A 22876-nucleotide genomic window follows, 5' to 3' on the forward strand; every position below is an offset into this window, starting at 1 on the left:
CTTCACAAGGGGGTGCATACTTAGTTTAGACTAGTCATTGGTTAGACATGGGTTAAGGTTAGGTTTAGGTGTGCTGCCCCGTGGGAGGTTAGGTTTAGGGTGCATACTTAGTTTAGACTAGTCATTGGTTAGACATGGGTTAAGGTTAGGTTTAGGTGTGCTGCTGCCCTGTGGGAGGTTAGGTTTAGGGTGCATACTTAGTTTAGACTAGTCATTGGTTAGACATGGGTTAAGGTTAGGTTTAGGTGTGCTGCCCCGTGGGAGGTTAGGTTTAGGGTGCATACCTAGTTTAGACTAGTCATTGGTTAGACATGGGTTAAGGTTAGGTTTAGGTGTGCTGCCCCGTGGGAGGTTAGGTTTAGGGTGAGGGTTTGAGATAGGTTGTAGACAGTTGTACGACTAGACTAATGACTGGTCTAACCAATGACTATAGTCTAAACCAAAAACTACAAGTCTGCATTTTATACCTTTTAAGCAGTACAACTTGAAGGAGAAATACCTCTTTTTGTCAATAACAGCAAAGTACTTTGACCTGCTGGTGAAATAGACATGTATTAGGCTAAGGCCAACAACCCAATACCATCTATGTCACCTTTCAGTTTGATTTAGCAGCCTAAGTCAGCTATAAGGCCATTAACACACGATCAATAACCTATAATTATAATGTATACGATGTACAGTTGTTTTTGTACATAATTATGCATTTTGTGAATGATTTTAATGAACTAATAATGTAAAACAGTTATGCATTGTCTAGATCGTCTAGATGTGCAGAATTCTGTAATAGACATAGATGAAGAATAAAGAAAAACATATATTCAGGCAGGTTGTGCTTCATTTTGTTCGAGAGAGAGAGAGAGAGAGAGAGAGAGAGAGCAGTGGTGAAAAGTACTATAGTGTACTTAAGCAATATCACACGAGAGGGTGTGGGTTAACGTGATTATTGCCACGACAGTGACGCGGTCAGGAACGAGATGAAGTCGAGTTCCGCAAGCATCACTGAAGTCACTACGACCACAAAATGTCCCAAGAAACTATAGCTAGCCTATAGCCACCGAGTTTGCTAGTGCTCTGGGAGAAAAGAGCAGCTGAATTCTTTGGTTAATGGTGCTGGTTTAACGCACGGCTATAGAAGCCGTTTCAACCAATCAGATTGCTTCCTATAGAAACGACCTGTTGTAGAATTGCAGTACATTTTTGAGATATTTCCAATTTTCAATACTTTTACTTCTACACCACTACATCTCTGAGGGAAATATCGCATAGGTCCTTTTACCCCTCTGCAATTATGTTAAATCTTCAATGACTAGTTAGATTTGTATTTACTAGGCTCTATATATTTTTGTTTAAGATTTTTTGGCGGCTTTTTGCCTCGATTGATAGACCCGATCGGGACAAGCCTACTCCAAAGTATTCCGCGGCTGCAGTTTGCCTCCTAAAGTGCGACGAATCCGACGTCCGAAATTGCTGGATAGCGAAAAATGCCGTAGGTGACCTTGTTTATTAATTACTTTGGGCAATCCCAGGAAACTAAGGATACAAAACTCTGCCAAACACACACACACACACAGTCATCAAAGTTCTGTAAAAGTAGACTTGGCAGCCATGTCATAGTTTACTGCATGTGGCACGCCACTATACGTCACAGTATTTTGGCATTCATTGCATTGGCCTGAAAGTTTGTACGGAATCAATTGTTCTGCAAAAAGTCCATAGACTACTTGGCTGCCACATATGACGTCACAGGGGGCGGGGCGCACACAAAGCTATACACGTTGGAGCTGATTGGCCCCGCTCCATAAAGAATCTGGACAAACTAAATCCATCAAGAGTTTAACCCATTCTGACCTGAGATCAGATTCATACGAGGTTTCCACTGGACACACACTGGTCTGATTAACCCATTCTGACCTGAGATCAGATTCATGCGAGGTTTCCACCGGACACAACACTGGTCTGATTAACCCATTCTGACCTGAGATCAGATTCTAAAAAATGTCAGTCGTTCTTCCGATTTTTCAAAAATAGCAGACCTACAAGCTCATAGCGCGCCACTCGGTGGCGCGCTATGAGCTTGTAGATCTGCTATTTTTCAATAGCTAAAGCATAACATGATGCATGATGCAGAATGGGTTAAGGCAACCATTCCGTACAGCGCTATAGGCTGATTTGCCGTGATTTTTGTATTTCTTCCAGCATTCCATGTGTCTATGAGGTGACATTACTTCATTAGACCCCTTGGTGTGGTTGTTATGTGCAATGATTTGTTCCCTTTGTATTTAAGGTTTCTTCCTGGAGGCTAAAAACCTTGACAGTCTCAAACATGCCAATGAAAAATATTAACTGTGATATAGTGACATCACAATAATCATCCACTCCCCAAACCCCGCCCCCTTTATCATACAACAGTTGTGGGTGCGGCTTCAGTTCAGGTGGATCACCACCCACCAAACATGTCATTGGTTCGACCTCCTGTTAGATCGACCATTACTAACCCTATCTCTAACTCTAACCTAAACCTAACCGCAAGCACGGGAGCAACGCGGTCGAACTAACGGGAGGTCGAACCTTAGGGCAGCCCCCAGGAAAACCAGGCACACTCAATGAACTGGCGGGCGTTGTCCAGATACAAACTACATTTTAACAAATACTGTACACTTACACTCTTTAAAAAAAATCACTCATGTGAAGTGAGAGGCGCTTTCACATTCCGTGCTCAGCCAATCAAATCATTACTAGTCTATGGGGTTACACACATGACGCACAACGCTGGACTGGCCAAACATCTTGGAGAGGAGGCGGTCCTTCCCGACGCTGCTGGTGTGCGTGCAAAGTCCCACGGCCATTGGTCCAACGGTGCCCGAGATAAATTCAACACGGACGCACAAACATCTCGACATAATTATACCGGCTTTTTGGGCCTTGGTGGAGACGAGACAAAAAAAAAGAAGGAAAAAAGAAGGGCAAAATATTTTTTTTACAGCGTGGCTGAGAAAGAGAGTCCGACCGAGTGTCTTTTTTCCCACCCAAAAGATATGCTTTAGAATATATATATTTTTATGGAAGTCAATGGCCGTGCCATAGGGCAGAAACCTTGCCTAAATATGGCATCATAAGTCATAGTCATACAGTAGACTATCCAGGTGAAGTCCAAGGTCCACATGTTAGCCACGCTTAGCTCCAGTCTTTATTTTTTGTGTGTGAATATTTCTCACATCGTGAATTATTAATAATATGAAGATCCGTATTAAGGGCATAAGATCTGTCACCAATTTGTCATAATCAACACGGTGCTATAGAGAGCTACAGGGGAACCACGTCTTGTTAGGTCTTCCATCAGGTCGTCTGCGGTGCCACCGTTGCATCGTGGGTAATGTAGTCATCACCTCAAGCTGCAGGTCATCGTGGGAAATGCAGTCATCACACCTTTAGCTGGTGTCCATGGACGAGCTGGCCGAGTTCTCCCGCTGGACGGAGTCAAAGATGGCCTCCAGTTCTCGACTGGACTGAATGCGGGCCTGGAACTGAGACATCTGCGGGTGGTTCTTGGCCTCCGGGATGGAGAGCAGGGCCACGACGGTCTGCATGGCGCCGCGCTTCAGCTGCTCCGCCTTGTCGGCGTCCTGCTTGGTGGCGCCCTCCTTCTGCTTGGTGGTGACGATGGCCTGCAGCGGCTCCACCAGCCTGTCCAGCCGCTGGGCCACGGTGCTCGGGTACAGCGACGAGAGGCGCGTCAGCATGGAGAAGGTCAGCCCCTTGATGTCGTTGTTGCCGTCCTTGAGTCCCACCTCGATGTGGTTGAGGAAGGCGGAGATGTCCAGTTTGTCCTGGCAGCTTTCCAACAGGGTGGCCAGGCAGTCGAACGCCGCCTTCCTCAGATCCGAGCCGTTGTCCTCGTAGTGCCTGTAGGGCCCCACCTGTATCTCCCGGATGAGTTCTTTCCTGACTTTGGTCTCGTTGTACACGTGCGGTAAAACTGAATCCAGCAGCTCTCGAATCAGACTGGTCTTGTGTTGAGCCGCTGAGGTTAATGTGAGCAAGGCGACGCGTTGAACACTCGGGTCCGGGTCTTCTAGAGCCTTCAGGAAGTCGCCTATGCAGTTCTTCAGTACATGATCTATTGGCTGAGGCTTATCGGATATGGTGAACTTGACAGCATAAAGCACTGAGCTCCTGGTGGCCGTGGAACCGGACAGCAGAGAGTCCTTCAGCTTCGGCAGCACAGCTTCGGGGTCGATCAGAGTCAACTTCCCGAGACACTGAGAGACAACAGCTCGGGTTCTTTCGTCCTGACACTCGCAGCATTTGAGCAGCAGGGACGACACCGCCTCTACGTAGGGCTTCAGATGAGGGGGCGAAGCCGAGTCTATCGTGCCCCTCAGAGAGTGCAGTAACAGATACTGTCTCTTAGGCTGAGAGGAGATCTCCGACAGGATGAAGGGGAGATACTCTGGCAGGTTGCCGACGGCGATCAAGCCCAAAGCATTCGAGGCCGTCAACTTCACCTCTTCACTGGGGGAGGAGAAAGCATCGATGATGACAGTCTTGACTTCTGGGTGGCCGCTGAGGTCCATATGATGTCCAACTTCACCCAATGAGCTCAATGTCAACAGTCGGATGGGCTCGGAGCGGCTGTTCTTCACGTCCTTTATGAACTGCCCGACTACAACCGGCATCTCGTGGGGACAGGCTCTGGTGAGCGCCGCCACACATTTAGCGATGGTGGAGTAGGCCTGTTTGTGAGCCAGCGGCACAGCGGAGTTCTGGTAGACCGGTCCCGTTAGCATCTTCATCAGGTCCTTGAAAGCCAAACCCGCCGTGTTGGAACACACCAGAGCCCGGTAGAAGTCCTTCATGGCGTCCAGTGCAGCGCCTTGCATCAGCGGGGAACGGACCAGTGACGTGAGCTGGCCGAGGATGTTTCCGCTTCCTCGGCTGAGCTTAGCCAGGGAGGAAGGGTGTGTCTGGACCAACGTGGACAGGAAGATCAGCACATTCTGAGACACGTTCATGTCGTTCTCCGATATGAGAGGAGGGAGTTCAGCCAACACGGCGTCTATCATGGCTGGCGTCACCGAGGAGCCACATTTCTTCAGCAGCATGTCCAGCGCTTGCAACGTAGAGAGTTTGAGAGTTCTCTCCTTGTGGAGGAACGAGGCGAGGACGGGAACGGCTTCGCGGAGAATGGGACGCAGGTCGATGTTCAGAGGAGAGCTCGCCACCAGCTCCAGCGCCTTGACGGTAGTGAGCCGCGTCATGTCGTGCTTGAGTCGTTCCAGGAAGAGGTTCAGCGTTCCGGGCAGATCGGTGGCAAAATGGTCACCGAGGTTACAGACGATCTGGCCCATGCAGGTGATCGCTCGTTCGTTAACCTCCTGGTGGATGTCGGCGGCTCGCAGGCGCTTGATCGTACAACTGAACAGGCTCTGGATGTAGGCCCAGGGGTCGAAGCCCTCCGAGCCGCCACACTGGCTGTCGTCAAGAGGCCTGATCACGATGACCAGCTGCTGTGTGACCAGCAGGGCTTCGGAGGTGATCTTGTGATAGTCCTCTCCCACGCAGGCCACCACGTGCGGGACGAGCTCCTTGCAGATGTGCGGGATGTGCGGGTGGAAGGCGCTGGCGGGCTCGTAGCGCAGGATCCCGTGTAAACACGCCAACGCGTCCATCTTCAGGTTACTGCTGCTGGACTGCTTGTCCTTCAGACTGAAGACTATACCCGGTATCAATACCTGGATGTGTTGGACCACGGCTCCGGGCAGAACCTTCACCAGTTCAGTCAACACGTTGAAACAACAGCTTCTCGTCTTGACACTTTTCTCCTTCAGCTGCTTCTGAAGAGCGTTCACCATCATGGGGACCTGACTCTGTAACAGGGTCAGAGGGGTATCTCCTCCCTGAGCAGGTGCATCTCCCATCCACCTCTGAGCCTTTCCAGTCTGCGTCAGCAGAGAGATGTACGCGTGGAACACGTCCGCCTTCACGTTCTCCTCCCTCTCCTTGAAGCGGGAGATGAGCGCCGGCGAGACGGAGCGGTAGAAGTCGTGCAGCATCTCGTGTCGGGTGGAGACGACGCCGTCCAGACACTTGGCCGCCGCGCGGCGCACCTTCCAGCTGACGTCGTCGTCGTCGCTGTACTCTTCGTCGCTGCCTCGGTACGCCTCGTCGCTCGTCTCCGTGTCCATGGCGCTGTCGTCCTCGTCCTCGTCGTAGTTGTAGTTGGGGTCGTAGGTCAGGTAGAGCAGGCACAGCTCGATCACCGTGGGGATGTGGGGGTACACCTCCTTGGGGCACTTTGTGACGAAGGACTCGAAGGCCAGGATGCAGTACTCTCTCAGCTCGTCGTCGTTGGCCTTGCAGAATTTCACCACCAACGGAATGATCTTCTCCAGATACTCGCCGACGCGGTGTCCAGCCTGTCTGCTGATGGCGGCCATGCACTGGATGTACGTTCTGGTGATGGCGATGTTCTGCGCGCGCCCCAGCTCCGACAGCAGGTGTTCAATCAGGTCCACGAACACCGCCTTCCCACATGACACGGCGAGGTGGCCGAGGGCCGTGATCGCCCTCTTCTGGACGGGCAGGCGAGGGGAGTTGAGCTGGGGAAGCAGACAGCTCAGGATGGAGGGGTGGAAGTTCACCAACAGGCCTCCCTGTCTGAGGAGCATGTTGGCCATGATGTCGAGCGCCTTCTGCTGAACGGACACGTCCTCCTGTTTGGCGATGGCGCCGGTCAGCCGGGCCGTTATCTTCTTGCAGACGCTGGCCGAGAGCTCCCCGATGACGGTCTTCAATCCGAAGGACGAGATGTCCCGGAGCTGCTCGTTGTCCGACAGCATGTTGGTCCACAGCGTGTCCACGATGGTCTCCACCTGGTACTCCTTCACCTTGCCCACCAGGGGCCCCAGGCACTTGACCGCCAGGTTCTGGACCTCCCCGTTGTTGTCCTCCAGCAGCTTCAAGATCATCTTCACCACCTTCTTCTCGCCGTCGTCGTCCAGCGTGACCGTGTCCTTCTGCAGCTCGGACATCAGGTCGTTGGTCGCCATGTACCTGAAGTCCTTGTCGGTCGACGTCATCTTGTTCAGCAGACTGGAGACGTCGTATATGGCGCTGGCCATTTTGATCGTTTTTTTGTTTTTGGCTGCCCCGGTTGGCCTCCCGATATAACGTGCTTCGGCTGGGGACAGTCGAGGGACGGATCTTATAGATTTTAAAACGCGCTGGGGATTCCGAGTTAGTTGCTGGCTGCCTTTGTGCTTTAGTGCTTCGAGGTGGGCTTGGCTAGCTGGTCGTTGGCTGGTTGGGAATTCTGCAGAGCACTCCGAATGTATTTGAACACACTCGGGGTTCTGTAAAGACCGCCGGTTTTATACCAGCTGTGACAGCAACCACACATTCACGTCATAGTTTTAGATGGCATAATAGATGTCCATATGAGGAAATAAAATGAGAAAATGTTTCTGTAACAGAATGTGTTTATTTTGAAGGGCTTTCCCGCCCACAGGAACAAATCGGCCGGAGCGCGGACGGACGGCAACGCTATATATGGGACCATTAAACACAGAATGTGTGTTTGATGTCGTCATGAGTTTAATGGTGTCTGACGTCGTTTAATGCAATCAAATAGGAGTCGTCTGTCTGGTCGGATGTGTGGGCTGCCAAGGCCATGAAGGAGTTTTTTGCCACTCAGTAGACAGACGTTCCCGCATAACTTCCGGGTTTGATGCAGGGAAGCTGGAAGTACCCTCACTGTGCACGCCACTGGCTCTAGCAGTGATTCTCAACCCGTTTAATTTCAAGGACCCCCAGTTTGACATGCATTAGTCTACGGACCCCCCATTTAATGGCATTTATATATCTCTTGAGACCCCCAAATTATATTGTAAAATCAATGTTAATTTAACTCTGAGAGCGGACAAATGTACACAATGGTTCCATTTGTACACTCAGAGTTACAGACCCATAAGGGTCCATTTGATTCCAAACTAGCTGGGGACCCCCTGGAACTCCCTCAAGGACCCCTGGGGGTCCCCGGACACCACTTTGGGAACCACAGATGTAAAAGGTTCAAAAGCCAAACTTTACTGGAACAAGCACAAGCCATTTTAGCACCCAGCTGGTGGTTTTCCTTTTAATGTTAATCAACTAACTTGCAATGGTTAGTGTTGAATTAATTGTATTATGGTTATTGGTTTCATTATTGTATTTTGATAAGGTTTGTTTTGAGGTATTATATGACTGTATGAATGTATTGGTTATGTTCTTTATGGTTTAATGTATGTTATGCTGATTGATCCATAGTTTCCTTTCATGGCCGTTTACATTCGAGGGTCGCCGGTCCTCTCGAACGGAATAACTTAACGTCATGCCCAAATATTCTTCCAGGGACCACAGGGGGGCGCACCAGCGGCCCGCAAGCCGCCAATTGAATACCCCTGTTGTTCTATACCCTTTGACATACAATCGGCCATCAGCCATCGACTTCCATTATGACATTTATAATATATATATATATATATATATATATATATATATATATATATTCATATTCATATTTCAAAACATATAAAACGTATGAAACAAGACTTGGATTTCGTGTGTCCATTCTATGACGCGGGTTGTCTTTGATGATACAGTATGTGATGTACAGTATGAGCCCATATTTGGGCCTGATTGGACTGCCATTCACTTCCTCTTATGGACCATACGCAGACCGCGGCCATCTTACCATATAAGACAAGTTAACGCCGACAAGGTGTACAATAACAAGGTGTACAATAAACAGCCCAGTCATCGGACTTCCTACACCCACACTTTCTGATATGAACAATAACGCCATCACACGACTAGCACTCTCGATATCAAATGACACTGACCATCCTCTGTATCGTTTCTTTAACCTCATGCCATCTGGACAAAGATACAGAACCTTGCCATTGGAAAAAGGTCAGTTTCAGTAGGAGTTTTGTCCCCTCAGCCATCGCGGCATTAAACAAACTGCCCCGCCGATAGGATGGTTCTGTACACAGCATGTGGGGACCTTCAAGTTGTTTTTTGTACGGTCTTGGTGTTATGTGCTCTGTGTTGTTTTTGATGTGGGTGTTTGATTGTGAAGACAAATATCCTTCAGGACAATAAAGATTATTATTATAGCAATCCCATTCATCCAAACAGAAAAGTCCCGTCTGATTGTATTAAACAACGTCAAACATTGCCGCTGTACCGAATAGCTTGAATTATTCTCTTTCTAGCCTCAAAGTGTTTGTTTCATAAATAAATCCACTGTAGACATGTTATGAGTTACTTTCTGTCCTTGCAGGGGATTCTTTTTCTAAAGCCCAAATTCCAACACCCAAAGTCTCGGTGGAAATGGTGACCTGCTGAAATATGTGACAATTGTGTAGCGTTTGTACCGTTAGCGTCCTAATGTAAATTGTTGCAGTTTGTTCATTAGCAGAGTTCAACCTATAACTGTATTTATTTAAAGACTTCCATGTAAGTCCACAATATTTTGGCAGGTCACCATTTTCACCATAACTTGCCATGCTGCAGTGAACGAGTGCGAGCGAGGTTATTGTGTGGGGTATTGGAATTTGGCGTTGTGTGTTGCAGTTTGGAAGTGCTCGTTAGATTTCACTCAACGGCCCACGTGTAGGCCTACCACCTGTTTTGAATTTGCACATAATGCAGGAGGCAGCATAAAGGAAAGGAAAGGTACTATGTTTACCCTGCAGGGTAACTGGACTAAGCTCAAGAACTTGTTTACAGCCAGGCCCTGCTCATAGAACATTTCATGGTAGGGGGTTCAATGCCTTGCTCAAGGGCACTTCAGCGGTGGTAATTTTTAACGTGCCGGTCCGGGGATACGAACTATAGCGACCTTCCGATATCAAGACCGCTCCGCAAACCGTTCGGCCACCACTGCCCCCCAGCATGACGTCATTGCTTTACTGAAACAATGCAAGCCGCCTTTTCCAAGGCTGACCAAACGCCACGTCGGACAGTGGCTGACATCAACAACAACAACAACAACGTCTCCACTCCAGTAGCCTACTGGCTCCATTAAATGGTCTTGATAATTAACCTGCCTGTGCCCAATTCCAATCTCAGGTCCAGAGGTGACCGTTTTTCTTTTCAGTGGCTGGCCCCAAACTCTGGAACTGTCTGCCCCTTCATATTAAGTCTGCTCCCTCCTTAGAGGCCTTTAAATCTTTACTCAAAACCCATTTCTTCTCCCTGCAGGCTTTCAATGTTTGACCTAATTAACCTGTGTATACTTGTTGCTTTGATTTTGTTTTACTATGTTACTTGTGTCATGTTTCCTGTACAGCACTTCGGTTGGCCTCCTGGTCTTTTGAAAATGTGCTCTATAAATAAAATTTGATTTGATTTTTGATTTGATAAGGGTTGATGATAACTCTTCATGCCTTGTATTTCTCTCGTCCGGTCTCACTAATGACGCAGATGTGCTTCAGATCTCTGAAGTACTCGTTGTAGTCCAGCCCGTATCCCACCACGAACTTGTCGGGGACCTCGAATCCGACAAAGTCCGGGCGGTACCCGACGCTCCGGGGCGTTCTCTTCACCAGCAGACTGGCCACCTTGACGACCCGCGGGCCGTGCTGCTCGAGGAGCTCCAGTAACGTCTGCATGGCCTTGCCCGTGTCCACGATGTCCTCCACCACCAGGACGTGCTTCCCCGCCAGCGCGGGCAGGTCGTCGCCCCGGATCACCTTGATCTCGCCGGCGGCGGGCCGGTCGTCGCGGTAGCTCACCAGGCGGATGAACTCCACCGTCATCGGCACCGAGCGGTCGGACTCTCCGCCGCCGCCGCCGTTCAGCGCCTCCATGTGGCCCAGCAGGTCGGCGAAGAAGCGGTAGCCGCCCTTCAGCACGCAGAGCGCCACCACGTGGTGGCCGCCCATGTCCTTCATGATCTCCCGGGCCAGCCGCTCCGTGCGGTCCAGGATGAGCCCGTGGGGGATGTAGACGCGCTCCAGGTCCGAGGCGTAGTGCTTGGGCACGCAGAACAGCTCCAGGTCGTAGCCCTGGTCCTCGTCGCCGATCACGACACAGGCGGGGGCGGGGCTCCGTGTCGTCGTTGCCATCGTCGCTTTATCGGCTTACAGGTCGTTTGTTTTTTGTTTTTTTTAATCGACGTACAACTTTGAAAGTGTCTTTAACTGTAATTTAATGTAATTCAAAAGTATGTACTTAAAAAAGTGTATGCGATTTTAAAACCTGCTCCAGAGAGCACCTTTTCTCTTAGATAATCCTCACGTGGTTCTTTTATGCAGCCTTCTGCAGTCTGTCTTTTATATTGGTGGTGACATCACAGTTAGTTCCGACCTCTGACCATTGTGATTGGCTGAGAGGCATTTTTTTTTTTTTTAATATCTCCAAATATAAAAATCACACCCGTGTGAAGTGAGGGGCGCTCTTATCATCGTACGTCATCATGCGTCATCATCTCATGCTGGCCAATCAGAATGCCTGTTGCCTGTGGTTGGTTAGCCGATTTGCTCGTTTTACGTAAATATGACGTTAATTTTCCCTTCAATGTCAAAGGCGTTTAATGTTTTCATGTTTTCATTCTGACGTCATTGTGAATGCAGTGAGCACTTACTATGAGACCTAGCAGATCATGTCTGTCTGTGTGTCTGTCTGTCTGTCTGTCTGTCTGTCCCGCTTTTGTGCCCATATATGGAGCTGAGTGATTTGTGTCACCATGACTCAGCCATAACCATATAAGGAGTCCCCAAAGCAGCTATACGTCCAAAACCCAAATATGTACGAGCTGCGTTCGCTTCCCGCGTTTGCGCGTCTTACTGGTTTCTCTGTTCATCGTCAATGGCACATCTTGAGACGTGCGGAGACAAAAGCTGTTTATGGAAGGGGCTATAGCGCCCCGTAAACAATATACACCTCGCAGAGAGTGCGCCATAGTACAAAGTACGCAACCCCAGTATGCGAAGTACAAAGTACAGGTCGTTTCGAGGAAGCAATCCGATTGGTTGAAACAGCCTTCTATAGCCGTGGTTAAAACGAGCACCACTCCACACCTGCTCATCAATTTCAATATAATAAATATGCCATAATATACAAAGACCAAAAGAGAAACAAAAAAATTATACTTTTCGACATTACTAAACACGCATGACATAGGCCTATGGCGGTGGCTCAGGGGTAGAGTGCCTGGATGGGAACCGCAAGGTTGCCAGTTCAAACCCGGGCTCCCCCAGAGTTACTGTCGAAGTGTCCTTGAGCAAGACACTGAACCCCTAATTGCTCCCGATGTGCTAGTTGGTGCCTTGCATGGTTTCCGCTGCCATCGGTGTGTGAATGGGTGAATGTAATGCACAATCTATGTAAAGCGCCTTGGATAAAGGCGCTATATAAATGCACCATTTACCATTTACCATTTACAGTAAGTAGTGTGTTTAGTCGGCATGATGTTTTAACGTCTTATTTCACTATATCTTTGAAAACATGGCTACGATTAGTTGCAGGTTCGGGGGGGTCTGCCAGTAGAAGTTACACTGAAAAACCTAAAGTGTCACCCGTATGGGGCGCTACAGCAGTGTTATCCGATAGAAACCCAGTACGTTAGTTTTCATGTGCTTATAAGTTTCCACATTACGAACTATAGCAAATCAAAGTAATAAGACTTTCAAAAGAAACACCACTATTGGCTCATGAACACGTATTCAACAACTCGACAACTATGTCACCATTATATTATTAACATTATTAATTAAATTAGACTATATCTCCGCCAAAACCAAAATAAGGCTTGGCCATTGTGGAGATACAATTACATTTCAAAACAAAAACTCTTTGCCTCTCAATATCCTATACCATTATGTCATCGTGAGAGTGGTGGAAGCAGGTGATTCTTATTAATAGGACTGATTTATTGACTGAACACTTTATTAACAGTTTCCAAAAAAAGTACAGATTAATACGAATACAATACAATACAAGGACGGAACCCAAGAAAGCACTGTGGCTTGTTTCCATTGGAGTCCTAGCTGTGTATTCAATTCATAGAAACATTTAGTCAGAGACAATTATACTTGTTGATACTATGTAAAAATACCATTTTACCATACTTTAATGAAAAAGAAAAATATGTAGGCCTACAGTAAACGGTTTGGGCGACATTTATAGTAGAAGTAGTGCATAGTGCAGTGGACAAGTGGATAATTGAAGACAGATAATTAGATAAAACACTGGATAGTTTAACACGCTCAAGCTGGTTTAAACCGTCTGGCCGCCAGGATTAATCTATCGCACATTTGCGGTTTTATCACGCGCGCAAACCCTTATTTTAAAGAGCCAAATATCTGTAACCGGAAGTTACAATGACAAAACTGCTGTGTGAGGTGTCTTCACCGGTTGTTGTTCTCTCGGTCGGTGATGGAAGAACCCGACAACTCCGTGTTAACAGACCGTAGGATATGCTTGTATAGCTTCTCATGACCTCCGCTATGATCGGTTCCTGTCTTCTCACTAGCAGACATGGTCCTCACATTCCCTCCAGTGATGGGATGGATCTTCTAGGGCAGCTAGGGGGTTTTCCCAGTGTTCCCAAAGTGTTGTCCGAATGGCCATTTGGTTCCATTTGTACACTCAAGAGTTAAACGAACATTGACTAGACCTGTACATACTTGAGAACGATGCAACTTTGGAACCTAATAATACCTGTTGTCAACTCGTCATAGCACCCGTTTTAACTATCTGTCCCACATGGAGATCTCATGTATCTGCCAGTCAGTGCAAACTGACTGTGAGAAGTGGAGTGGTCAAGTAATCAATTTGCAGGTGTGGCGTTGCCATGGGAATCAATTGGCTGAGGCAGAGGCTGGAAATTGCACCAGGTGAGGGGGACTTTGGCTCATTAGGCCCACTGGCAGAGCCTGACCAGAGCCTTTTGTGGTGTACCGGGCACTGAACTCCCTGCGGGGGGGGTGGAACGTGTGTGTCGAATTCTAAGTCGGTGGGGCAAACGGTTCTCGAGATGCGTGCATTACAACACACACAGACAGACAGACAGACAGAGACAGACAGACACACAGACAGACAGACACACAGACAGACACGTGGCGCATTTACAGTAGGATTTTACAATACAAAGTGGGGTCTCGGAGATATAGAAATGCCATTATATGGGGGTCCATAGAGGCGTAGACTAATGCATGTCAAACTGGGGGTCCTTGAAATGATGAAACGGGTTGAGAATCACTGCTAGAGCCCTACCTAAAAATGTTCTCTTATGAGGGGTCCCTGGCATATGTTTTGAAATGGGGGTCTAATCTGTTCTAGGAGTAAGAACAGTCTCATCATCGTCTCTTTGAGGTATGCATGAATATGGACACAATAAAGAACAGTACTATTCTATGCTAGACGCTGAGCCATCTCTTGCGGTATGAGGTCACTTAAGTTCAGAGCTGGTATGGTAAGTAGACTACAATGAAGAATGACTCGGTGCCAAGAAAAATAAATGGGCACGAATTATACACAGTCTACTTAGGCCAATATACAGTACAGTGCCAAAGACTCGTAAAATTAATTATTCGAGAAATCATGACGATCCAAACCTCGATTACGTAAACACCTCGTCAAATGACCTCTTGAGGTAATCCACGTAGCTCTGCAGGCTTTTGTTCTGACTCCCTGCTCGGTCCAATCTGAGCTGCAGGTCTTTGAGACGCAACTCGTGCTGCTTCTCCGCCGACTGCTTGTTCTGCTTGAGGAACGTCAGCTCCGTGTCCCGGATCCTCTTCTCCGCCTCGAACTCCCGGATCTTGCTCTGAAGAGAGGCCACCTCTCTGGAGGCGGCCGCGGCCTCCGACTTGTCCGCCGGGCCCTTCCTCTGCGAGCGGCGCACGTTCTCCTGGCACTTGACGCAGCCGCCGCCGCCGCCGCGCTCGCTCGCCCTCAGCAGGTGGCGGTAGTCGTCCGCCTTGTCCACGTGCCACTGCAGGTCCTGCCTGATCTTCTGCACCTCCGAGTCCTTCTGGCCGTCCATCTGCGCCAGGAGGACCTCGTACTTGGTCCTGAGGACGTCCACCTCGTCCCGGAACTCGGCCAGCTGGCGGAGGTACTTCTCGTGCAGGCGTTTCTCCTCCCGGGAGACGGCCTTCTCCTCCGCCAGGGCGGCTTCGGACCGGGCCAGCTTCTGCTCCAGCAGCCGCTTCTGGTTCCTCCAGGACTCCCGGTCGGCGCACGCGTTGGCCAGCTGGACGTCCTTCTCTCTCAGCTGCGTGAAGCATTTACCGACGGTCACCTCGAACCTCTCCGCTCTCTTCCTGTGGGCCTCCAGCGTCTCGTTGCTCTCCGAGGCCTTCCCGGACAGGGACGAGATGGCCCACTTCAAGACGCCGATGTCCATCTTGCGCTCGACGAGCGTCCTCTTGAGAGTCTGGAGCTGCACGGTCAGACGCTCCTTCTCGGCTTCCTTTTTGCGCAGCTGCCATTGCAGGCGAGCGTACGTGTCCGCCTCGGATCTGGTGGCGGTGTGAACTGAAGTCGCCGTGCTCGCCCCCATGCCGCCGTCCCCTTTCACGTGCAGCTTTCCACTCTCTGCCTGTGAGAACCCCCGCAGTAAGGATTCGATCAGTTTGTCTCTTTTGACGCGATGAGCCTCCGCCTGGACCCCCTTCAACTGCTGTCGGACCGACGTCGATTTGTTTATGGTCGTGAAGGCGGGACGCCTCGAACCGGCAAACATGTCCTCCATGGTGTCTTTGAAGTACGCGAGTTGACCGACCGCAGAGTTGGCGGCTGCCTCGGCGTCCTTTAATGTTTTCAGGAGAGGGGGTCCTCCCGATCCCATCCTTGAGCCGGCTACGTTGGCTGCAGAGTTAGCGTTGTCGGTGCCCGGGGTTCGTCTGTTGCGACTACCGTGCGCCATGGTCATTCTCGTCGGCTCCATGGGGTCGACCGGGTCGGCGTAACTGATATCTTTCCTTGTGGAGCTGAATACTACCGAGTCCTGGACGGTATCATCAGACATGGCTGTAATCTGCACATCGTCAAGCAAGGCTGGAGCCTTTGAACTACTAGAGTCCCCGGCCACGCGGCATTTCACCTGTTGTTGGCGGTGATGTCACGGTTAGTTAAGAACCTCACTCTGTGATTGGCTGAGAGGCGTTGTCAATGTCTCCAAATATAGAGATGCAGAGCTCAGAGGGCACCTTATCCATATCCGTATTGCAACCTAGCAGCAATGCCTGCCGCCCCAACGGTTAGTGAGGCTAGTTTTTGTGTTTTCATTCTAAACTACTAGACCAGTGCCGGGCTGTAGAGCACCGAGTCGGTAACGAATCCATGCCCCACCCGGCTATGACCCGTTGTACCCTGAGACTGTGGCTCAGGAGGTAGAGCAGGTCGTCCAATGATCCGTGGGTCGGCGGTTCGAATCCCGGCTCCTCCTCCTCCTGTCTACAGTACATGTCGAAGTGTCCTTGAGCATGACACAGAACCCCAAATTGCTCCCGATGTGCAGGTTGGTGCCTTGCATGGCTTCCACCGCAATCAGTGTGTGAATGGGTGAATGTAATGCACAATCTATGTAAAGCGCCTTGGATAAAGGCGCTATATAAATGCACCATTTACCCGTGTAAGAGTACCCCCCATCTGTCTGCAGTGTCCCTTTCATGACCATATATGGACATTTCTGTATCTGTGTCCCTTTATTCTATATATATATATATATACACAGTATATGGCCCAAATATGGAGTGTTGTCAGAACAGGCCAGTTCCACATATGGACCCGCCGGTCCGACCGACACGACATCCGTCTCTACAGTTATGTGGATTACAGCCGTACATGTACGTACATACATACAGTACAGTACACAGAGTGGTGCATTTATAGATATAGTATTGACATAGAGAGAGTGAGTGAGTGAGTGTACGGGCATACACAGCCAAAAACAGCACTTGCGCTCTGCTCACGCAAACAAGCCTAACCCTAACCTTAACCCTAAACCCTAGCCTCGATACCCAGGCTTTCATTTCGTCTGCGCGAAAAATGAAAGCCTGGAGGAACGCATTGGCTGCCTCGGTCTAGAAGTGGGAGTCAACGCTTCCGGGTGGGTGTCGCTCCAAATGATGTGACGTATAGCGCTTCACTAGGTGGGAGAGGAGTGGCCAGGGCTGACGGACAGATCGGTGAGATCCAATCAGGGCGTGCGCAAATCTCAGCCGCGACCCAACCCCTATAGACCAGAAACTTAACACGTTAGCTCAGGCTACCCTAACCCGAGACAACAGAGACACAGGAGGAACAGTGTTTATTAATATTCATACAATACAGTAGAACACGAGTTCACTCAAACACCACACGAGAACACCTAGTGTTCAAATTCTAAACACCTATATGACTGACTTTGATTGTAAAAACTAAACACGTTTATGTGTTTAAAAAGTGTTACAGGGATTAAACATGTTCTTCTGTTTATAATCTAAACACTGTGACACGTTTAAAAAGTGTTACAAATTATGTGTTTAAAACTGTTTAAAACCTAAACGCTTGGGTTTAGTGTGTATATGGCAGTGGTTACCAAACCTTTTCGTGTCAAGGACCCCCATATTGACACTAATTAGCCTGCGGACCCCCATTTGAAACTATATACCACGACTCCAAGACCGTGTGACGACCCCCACCGTGTAAGGACATACATTGACGTCATCATCGGATTCGATGAACAACCATAAAAGTTTAAAGTACACGTGTGTGTGTGTGTGTGTGTGTGTGTGTGTGTGTGTGTGTGTGTCCAGACATACTGGAACTGTGGACTATTTCATCTCGTTGTCGGTGCTGCCATTTTCATTTTAATTGACACGTTAATTAATACGTAATACGGAGACTTTAGATGACTGAACATTGGTTCCCCAATATATCTATCTATCTATCTATCGATCTATCCATCAGGGGTGTAACGATACATTTTAACAGCAATACGATACGTATCACACTACATGGTCGATACGACGGACGATATTGGTTCATTATGGTGATACGATACAATTCATTGATTTGAAAATGATACAGTAACTATTTAGCAAATTATACATTAAATATGTGTGAAACGTGCGGATAGTGCAGGTTTTTTAAGATGTTTAGATACCACGGCCGAGATACAGAGATTTATTGGCGTTAATCCAGCATTAAAAAAAAACTATTAGCATTTTTTTAGCTTCGTTGCCAGCCGCCGCTATAGCGTCCACGTAAAAGCAGCCAAAATCCCCACGTGCACGCCGTCCTTATGGACATTATGGCTCAAAATGAGATGAAATAGGAATGATCGGCGCCTGAAATGACATGAATCCAACCTCCCGCTAATGAAAACACTGATCGCGTCGCGGTTATGCCTCGTTGGGCCTCCGCAGAGCCGGGGGCTCGATTAGTTTCACTACCACCAAAACAACAAAGGCCGCCCCAGATTCGCTCATGTAACGATATACCCATATCTATTAATAACGCCTACAGTTTGTTACACTCCCGTGTTTAAGATTTAATTTAAATGTAAAATGATCTACATATACCTCAACACAGGAGTGCACCAAACACATGTGATATGTTGCAAGTGCGTTCGTATAATAAGCTTTGAGCTCAATTACGTTTTGTCAAGAGGGGTGAAAAACATTCACTAGGACAAAAATATGAACACAAAGGGCTGCTATAGCCCGGTGTGGCAGAAAAAAAGTCTGATGTGGCCAAAACACAACTGAACCCTGGCTATATAAACGCAGTAGAAGAGTGAAGTTCTGAATGTAAACTGAACTGTCTCCGCGCGTAGGCTGTCTAAAAGAAAAAAGGGAGAGGGGAATAATTACTGTATGAATAAGATCTACAAGCTTGACGCGTTGCATGCATGATGATGTCCACACATAGTTAGTTTTGAAGCACAAAGTCGAACAAAGTCCCATATTCGGATTTGAGAGTATCAAGGATGTTCTGTAGGCTGCGGTTTGTGCTGTCGGATTCTTCAAGTCTTTCCGTCATGGTCTTCAACTGACCCTGGTAGTTGGACTCCATCTCCTCCTTACTTCGGAGTAACTGGCTAAACTCCGTTTCGGCAACGCCCGGCTGGGACTCCAAGTTGGTGCCGTCCGTCTGACTGTCGGAGTCCTCCAGGGCGTGCTCCAGTTGTTGCTGGATGCTTTTAATGGTCGTCTCTTTCACGTGGATATCCTGGGCCTTGTCTTGGTTGTCACACGTGATCTGCTCCAGCTTCAACTCCAAGCTCTCAATGTCATCCTTTAGAAGGCTGTTCTCTTCCTGCAGCTCAGCATAGTTCTGCTGAGCAGCGACTGCTTGTTCCTGAGTCTCTTTCAGCTGCACCTCAGTGACTCTTTGTTTCTCCACCAGCTTTTCGAGCGTCTCTAGATATTCGAGCAGAGACCCTCTGAGCTTCTTTATCTCGCCCTCGAGGTGAGCCTTCACCTCGCGCGCCTCCTTCTGCGCCTCCTTCTGCACAGAGTACTCCTCCGATTCCTGACCAGGTTGGTGGCTTGACTCTCCAGCCGAAGCCTTCGGGCTCGGGTCATCCGAGGTAGCGTCGGTGCTGAAGCTACGCTGAGTCATCTCTTCCCTGTACACTCTGCATTTCTCCTCTTCGGCATGCAGCATTGTGGTCAGTTCGGCCACCTGGGATTTAAGACGGGTGATCTCCTTCTCGTGCTGCTGTTTAACGCCAAGGATATTCTGCTGGGCTGCCAGCTCTTCTCTGTATTCTCTGCACTTGTCCTCTTCAGCCTGCAGCCTCGTGGTTAGCTCGGTAACCTTGGGTTTAAGACAGGTGATCTCCTCCTCAAGCTGGCTCTTAGCGGCCAGATCTTGTGTCTGGCGGGTGCCCAAGGCTTTTTTAAGACGGGTGATCTCCTCCTCAAGCTGGCTCTTAGTGGCCAGATCTTGTGTCTGGCGGGTGCCCCATTCCTTTGATTTTGAGTGAACCTCTGCCAGTTGGGTCTCCTTCTGCTGTAGCTGTGCAGAGAGTTGCCTGACGGTCTCAGTGGCCTGCTCAGCCTGATGTTTCAACACAGACACAGTTTCCATACTCAGCCTCTCTCTGTCCTGCCGCTGCTGCTTCAGCATCTTCAGCTCCTCCTGCTGAGCCTCCATCGTCTGAATCAGGGCAGCTAGGTGACTGTTCTCCGCTTCTTTCCTGCGCAGTTGAGTTTCCAGATGGTTGCAGGTGGACTGGAGAGTTTTGGATATCTCTGCAGTGGTCTTCATGCTGCCCTTTTGAAACTCCAAACGCCCGGCGAGCTCGGTAGTCTCCTTCTCCTTGTTGTTGAGTTTGGCCAAAAGGACACTGTTCTTTGCTTCACAATCGGCCAGTCTCTTTTCTACTTCGTCCTTCTCGTAGTCACACCACTCTCGCCTCTCTCGCTCCTGTCGCGTCTGCCTCAGCATCTGCAGCTCGTCCTGCTGGGCCTTCAGGTTGTGCTCCATCCTCTGTATCTGGGTCGCGAGGTGACTGCTCTCTGCTTCTGTCCTGGACAGTTGATTTTCAAGACGGTTGCGGGTGGAGTTGAGCGTTTTGGATAGCTCTGTTGAAGCCATGGTGTTGTCCCTTTGAAGGTGCAAATGCCCTGCAAGCTCAGTAGTCTCTTTCTCTTTGTTGTTGAGCTTGGCCAAAAGAACAATATTCTCTGCTTCACAGTCAGCCAGTCGGTTTGTTATGGTGTCTCTCTCATAGTCGCGCCACTCTCTGAGACGGTCTCGCAGTATGCGGTTTGTGCTGTCAAACAGCCTGATCTTTTCCTGCAACAAGTCCCGCTGTTTTCCAAGTGAAACGACGTCCGTCTTCGATGGTCTTTTATCCTTGGGCAGACCGTCCACAGTGTCCATCAACACCGACAGTTGCCTGGCTATGGAATCGCCATCGATCTCGGCTTCCACCAGCGTCCTCAGGAGCAGCTCCGTGTCCCCGTGAGGCTCGCCAGACGCGTCTAATCTGCCTTTGGATGCGGCGGCGGCCTCCGATGCGGCAGGACGGTAAACATTCATACTTTGTGTCTGCTGTGGCCGTCCCGTTCCCTTCGTCCACCGCTGGGACTCATTCTGGTGCGCTCCTCCTAGATCGTCCAACGTCAGGCTGTCCTTACCGCCGTGCTTCTCGTGAGAGTAACGCTCTTCGGCATCGGCGTTTCTGCAAGGGTCACCGCCGTGTGACCCGGGTGCAAATGGCTGGGTTGACGTGTGCCACTTGTACGTCGTGCTTACGTTTGCCTTCGAGGATGACCCTTCCGGAGGTGTCCTCGGGCTACAGGACTTGGACCTGAGGGAGGGGTGAGGGTGCCCGGCGTCGTCCTTCCAGTGCGTTTCTCTGGTTTTGGTCCGCGAGTTCTTATTACGCAGCCAGTGGACATGGACGTGTGTCTTATCGAGGACGTGGACGTGAACGGGAGGGGCTAAGTCTTGAGTTTGAATCTTTTCTGGGACATTGACGTGAACAGGCGACGCCAAATCTTGTGTTTTCATTCTTCACAGGCGGCACTTCCGAATGTTATCATCTCTTATAACAGGCATATATATATATATATATATGCAAATTTTGCTCGATATTGTTCCGAAAAACAATAAAACGCATATAAGTCTTACAACCTATCTTTAACAACCGTCCTCTCTCTCTCTCTTATGCTGGTGGTGACGTCACAGTTGTTCGTCACGATCTCCAAATACAGAAATAGAGAACAATATTGTATCTGTTGCGCTCATATTTTTTGCTTTGTCCTTTTTGTTTACCCTTCATTTTGTTTCGTATTTCATTATTTTTTACGTAACTCTTTATCTTACTTTATGTATTGTTTTATTCTACCAGTGTGTGATTATCATGAACCCTATACGTGGAAACGAACACACTAAGACATTCTGAAACTACTCAAAGAGGGTTCCCTTTACTCTCCTGGAACTGTATAGGACCCGTTACACTGTGAAAGTTAATGACAAGACATGTAACAAATGACTTGTAACAATTACGATATGTATACTGTGACGCCCTACGTGACCCACCTGTTTACTGAAAAATAAAAATAAAAACAAAGTTTAAAAAATACAGAACAATACTTACCTGAATTCTATAGGAATGGATGTCTACTAAGTGGCAAAAAAACTACTTTCTGGCCTTGACAGCCCATACTTCCAAACAGAAAAGTCCTATTTGATTGCATTGAATGATTAAACAACATTAAATTCACTTATGTCACTTACTTTGCCACTCGATCTGCCATTCACTTTATGCATGTGCATACCCTCTTTATATATATGGCAAATGGTTGTTTGTTACACACACACCCACACACTCTCTCTTGCTTTATACATCCAGGCCGTTTAAACATAAATCTTGCGCCCAACGTGGGGCTCGAACCCACGACCCTGAGATTAAGAGTCTCATGCTCTACCGACTGAGCTAGCCGGGCTTGTGATGACACGGTAAACAGCTCCCCCTAGTGGGCTGCCTCTACTTGGCCCTATCGCATTATTTAAACTATTATTATTTTCTAAATGCAACCACACTGAAAACAACTATTATGCTATCCGGATCAAACCAGGCCACCTGGTGTTCACCCTATGTTATACCATACCATACCATCTTTATTTCTATATCTGTTATTTAAATAACAACACGTTGTACCAAAGTGCTTTACAATAAAATAATAAAAATCACAACTTCATTTAAAAACAAACAACATACAGTACACAGTGTCACTTTCAACATCAAAAGCTCATACTATGCTTGGAAAAGCCAAAAAATATAGTTATATATAGAAGGCTAGACAAGCAGCTCGCAGCAGCATTTCCAAAGCAGGTGTTGGGAGTATTTTCCCACTCACTGTATATGTTTTCCCCCTTT

The 22876-nt window shown here is 48.6% G+C and overlaps 2 protein-coding genes across 2 annotated transcripts; both read right to left on the bottom strand.

Moving 5' to 3' along the window:
• Positions 1 to 3428: 3428 nt before the first annotated feature.
• Positions 3429 to 7121, bottom strand: LOC308327699 (cullin-associated NEDD8-dissociated protein 1-like; the record flags this gene model as incomplete). The annotated part of the gene is made up of 1 exon (XM_080781224.1): positions 3429 to 7121. The coding sequence occupies one exon, from the start codon at positions 7119 to 7121 to the stop codon at positions 3429 to 3431; it is 3693 nt and encodes a 1230-aa protein (XP_080637350.1).
• Positions 7122 to 10424: 3303 nt separating this feature from the next.
• Positions 10425 to 11111, bottom strand: LOC308327700 (hypoxanthine-guanine phosphoribosyltransferase-like; the record flags this gene model as incomplete). Its single annotated transcript, XM_080781225.1, has 1 exon — positions 10425 to 11111. The coding sequence occupies one exon, from the start codon at positions 11109 to 11111 to the stop codon at positions 10425 to 10427; it is 687 nt and encodes a 228-aa protein (XP_080637351.1).
• Between the last annotated feature and the right edge of the window lie 11765 nt (positions 11112 to 22876).

This window comes from Protomyctophum bolini, assembly GCF_963924005.1.
Source record: "Protomyctophum bolini genome assembly, chromosome: 13".
Classification (NCBI taxonomy): domain Eukaryota; kingdom Metazoa; phylum Chordata; class Actinopteri; order Myctophiformes; family Myctophidae; genus Protomyctophum; species Protomyctophum bolini.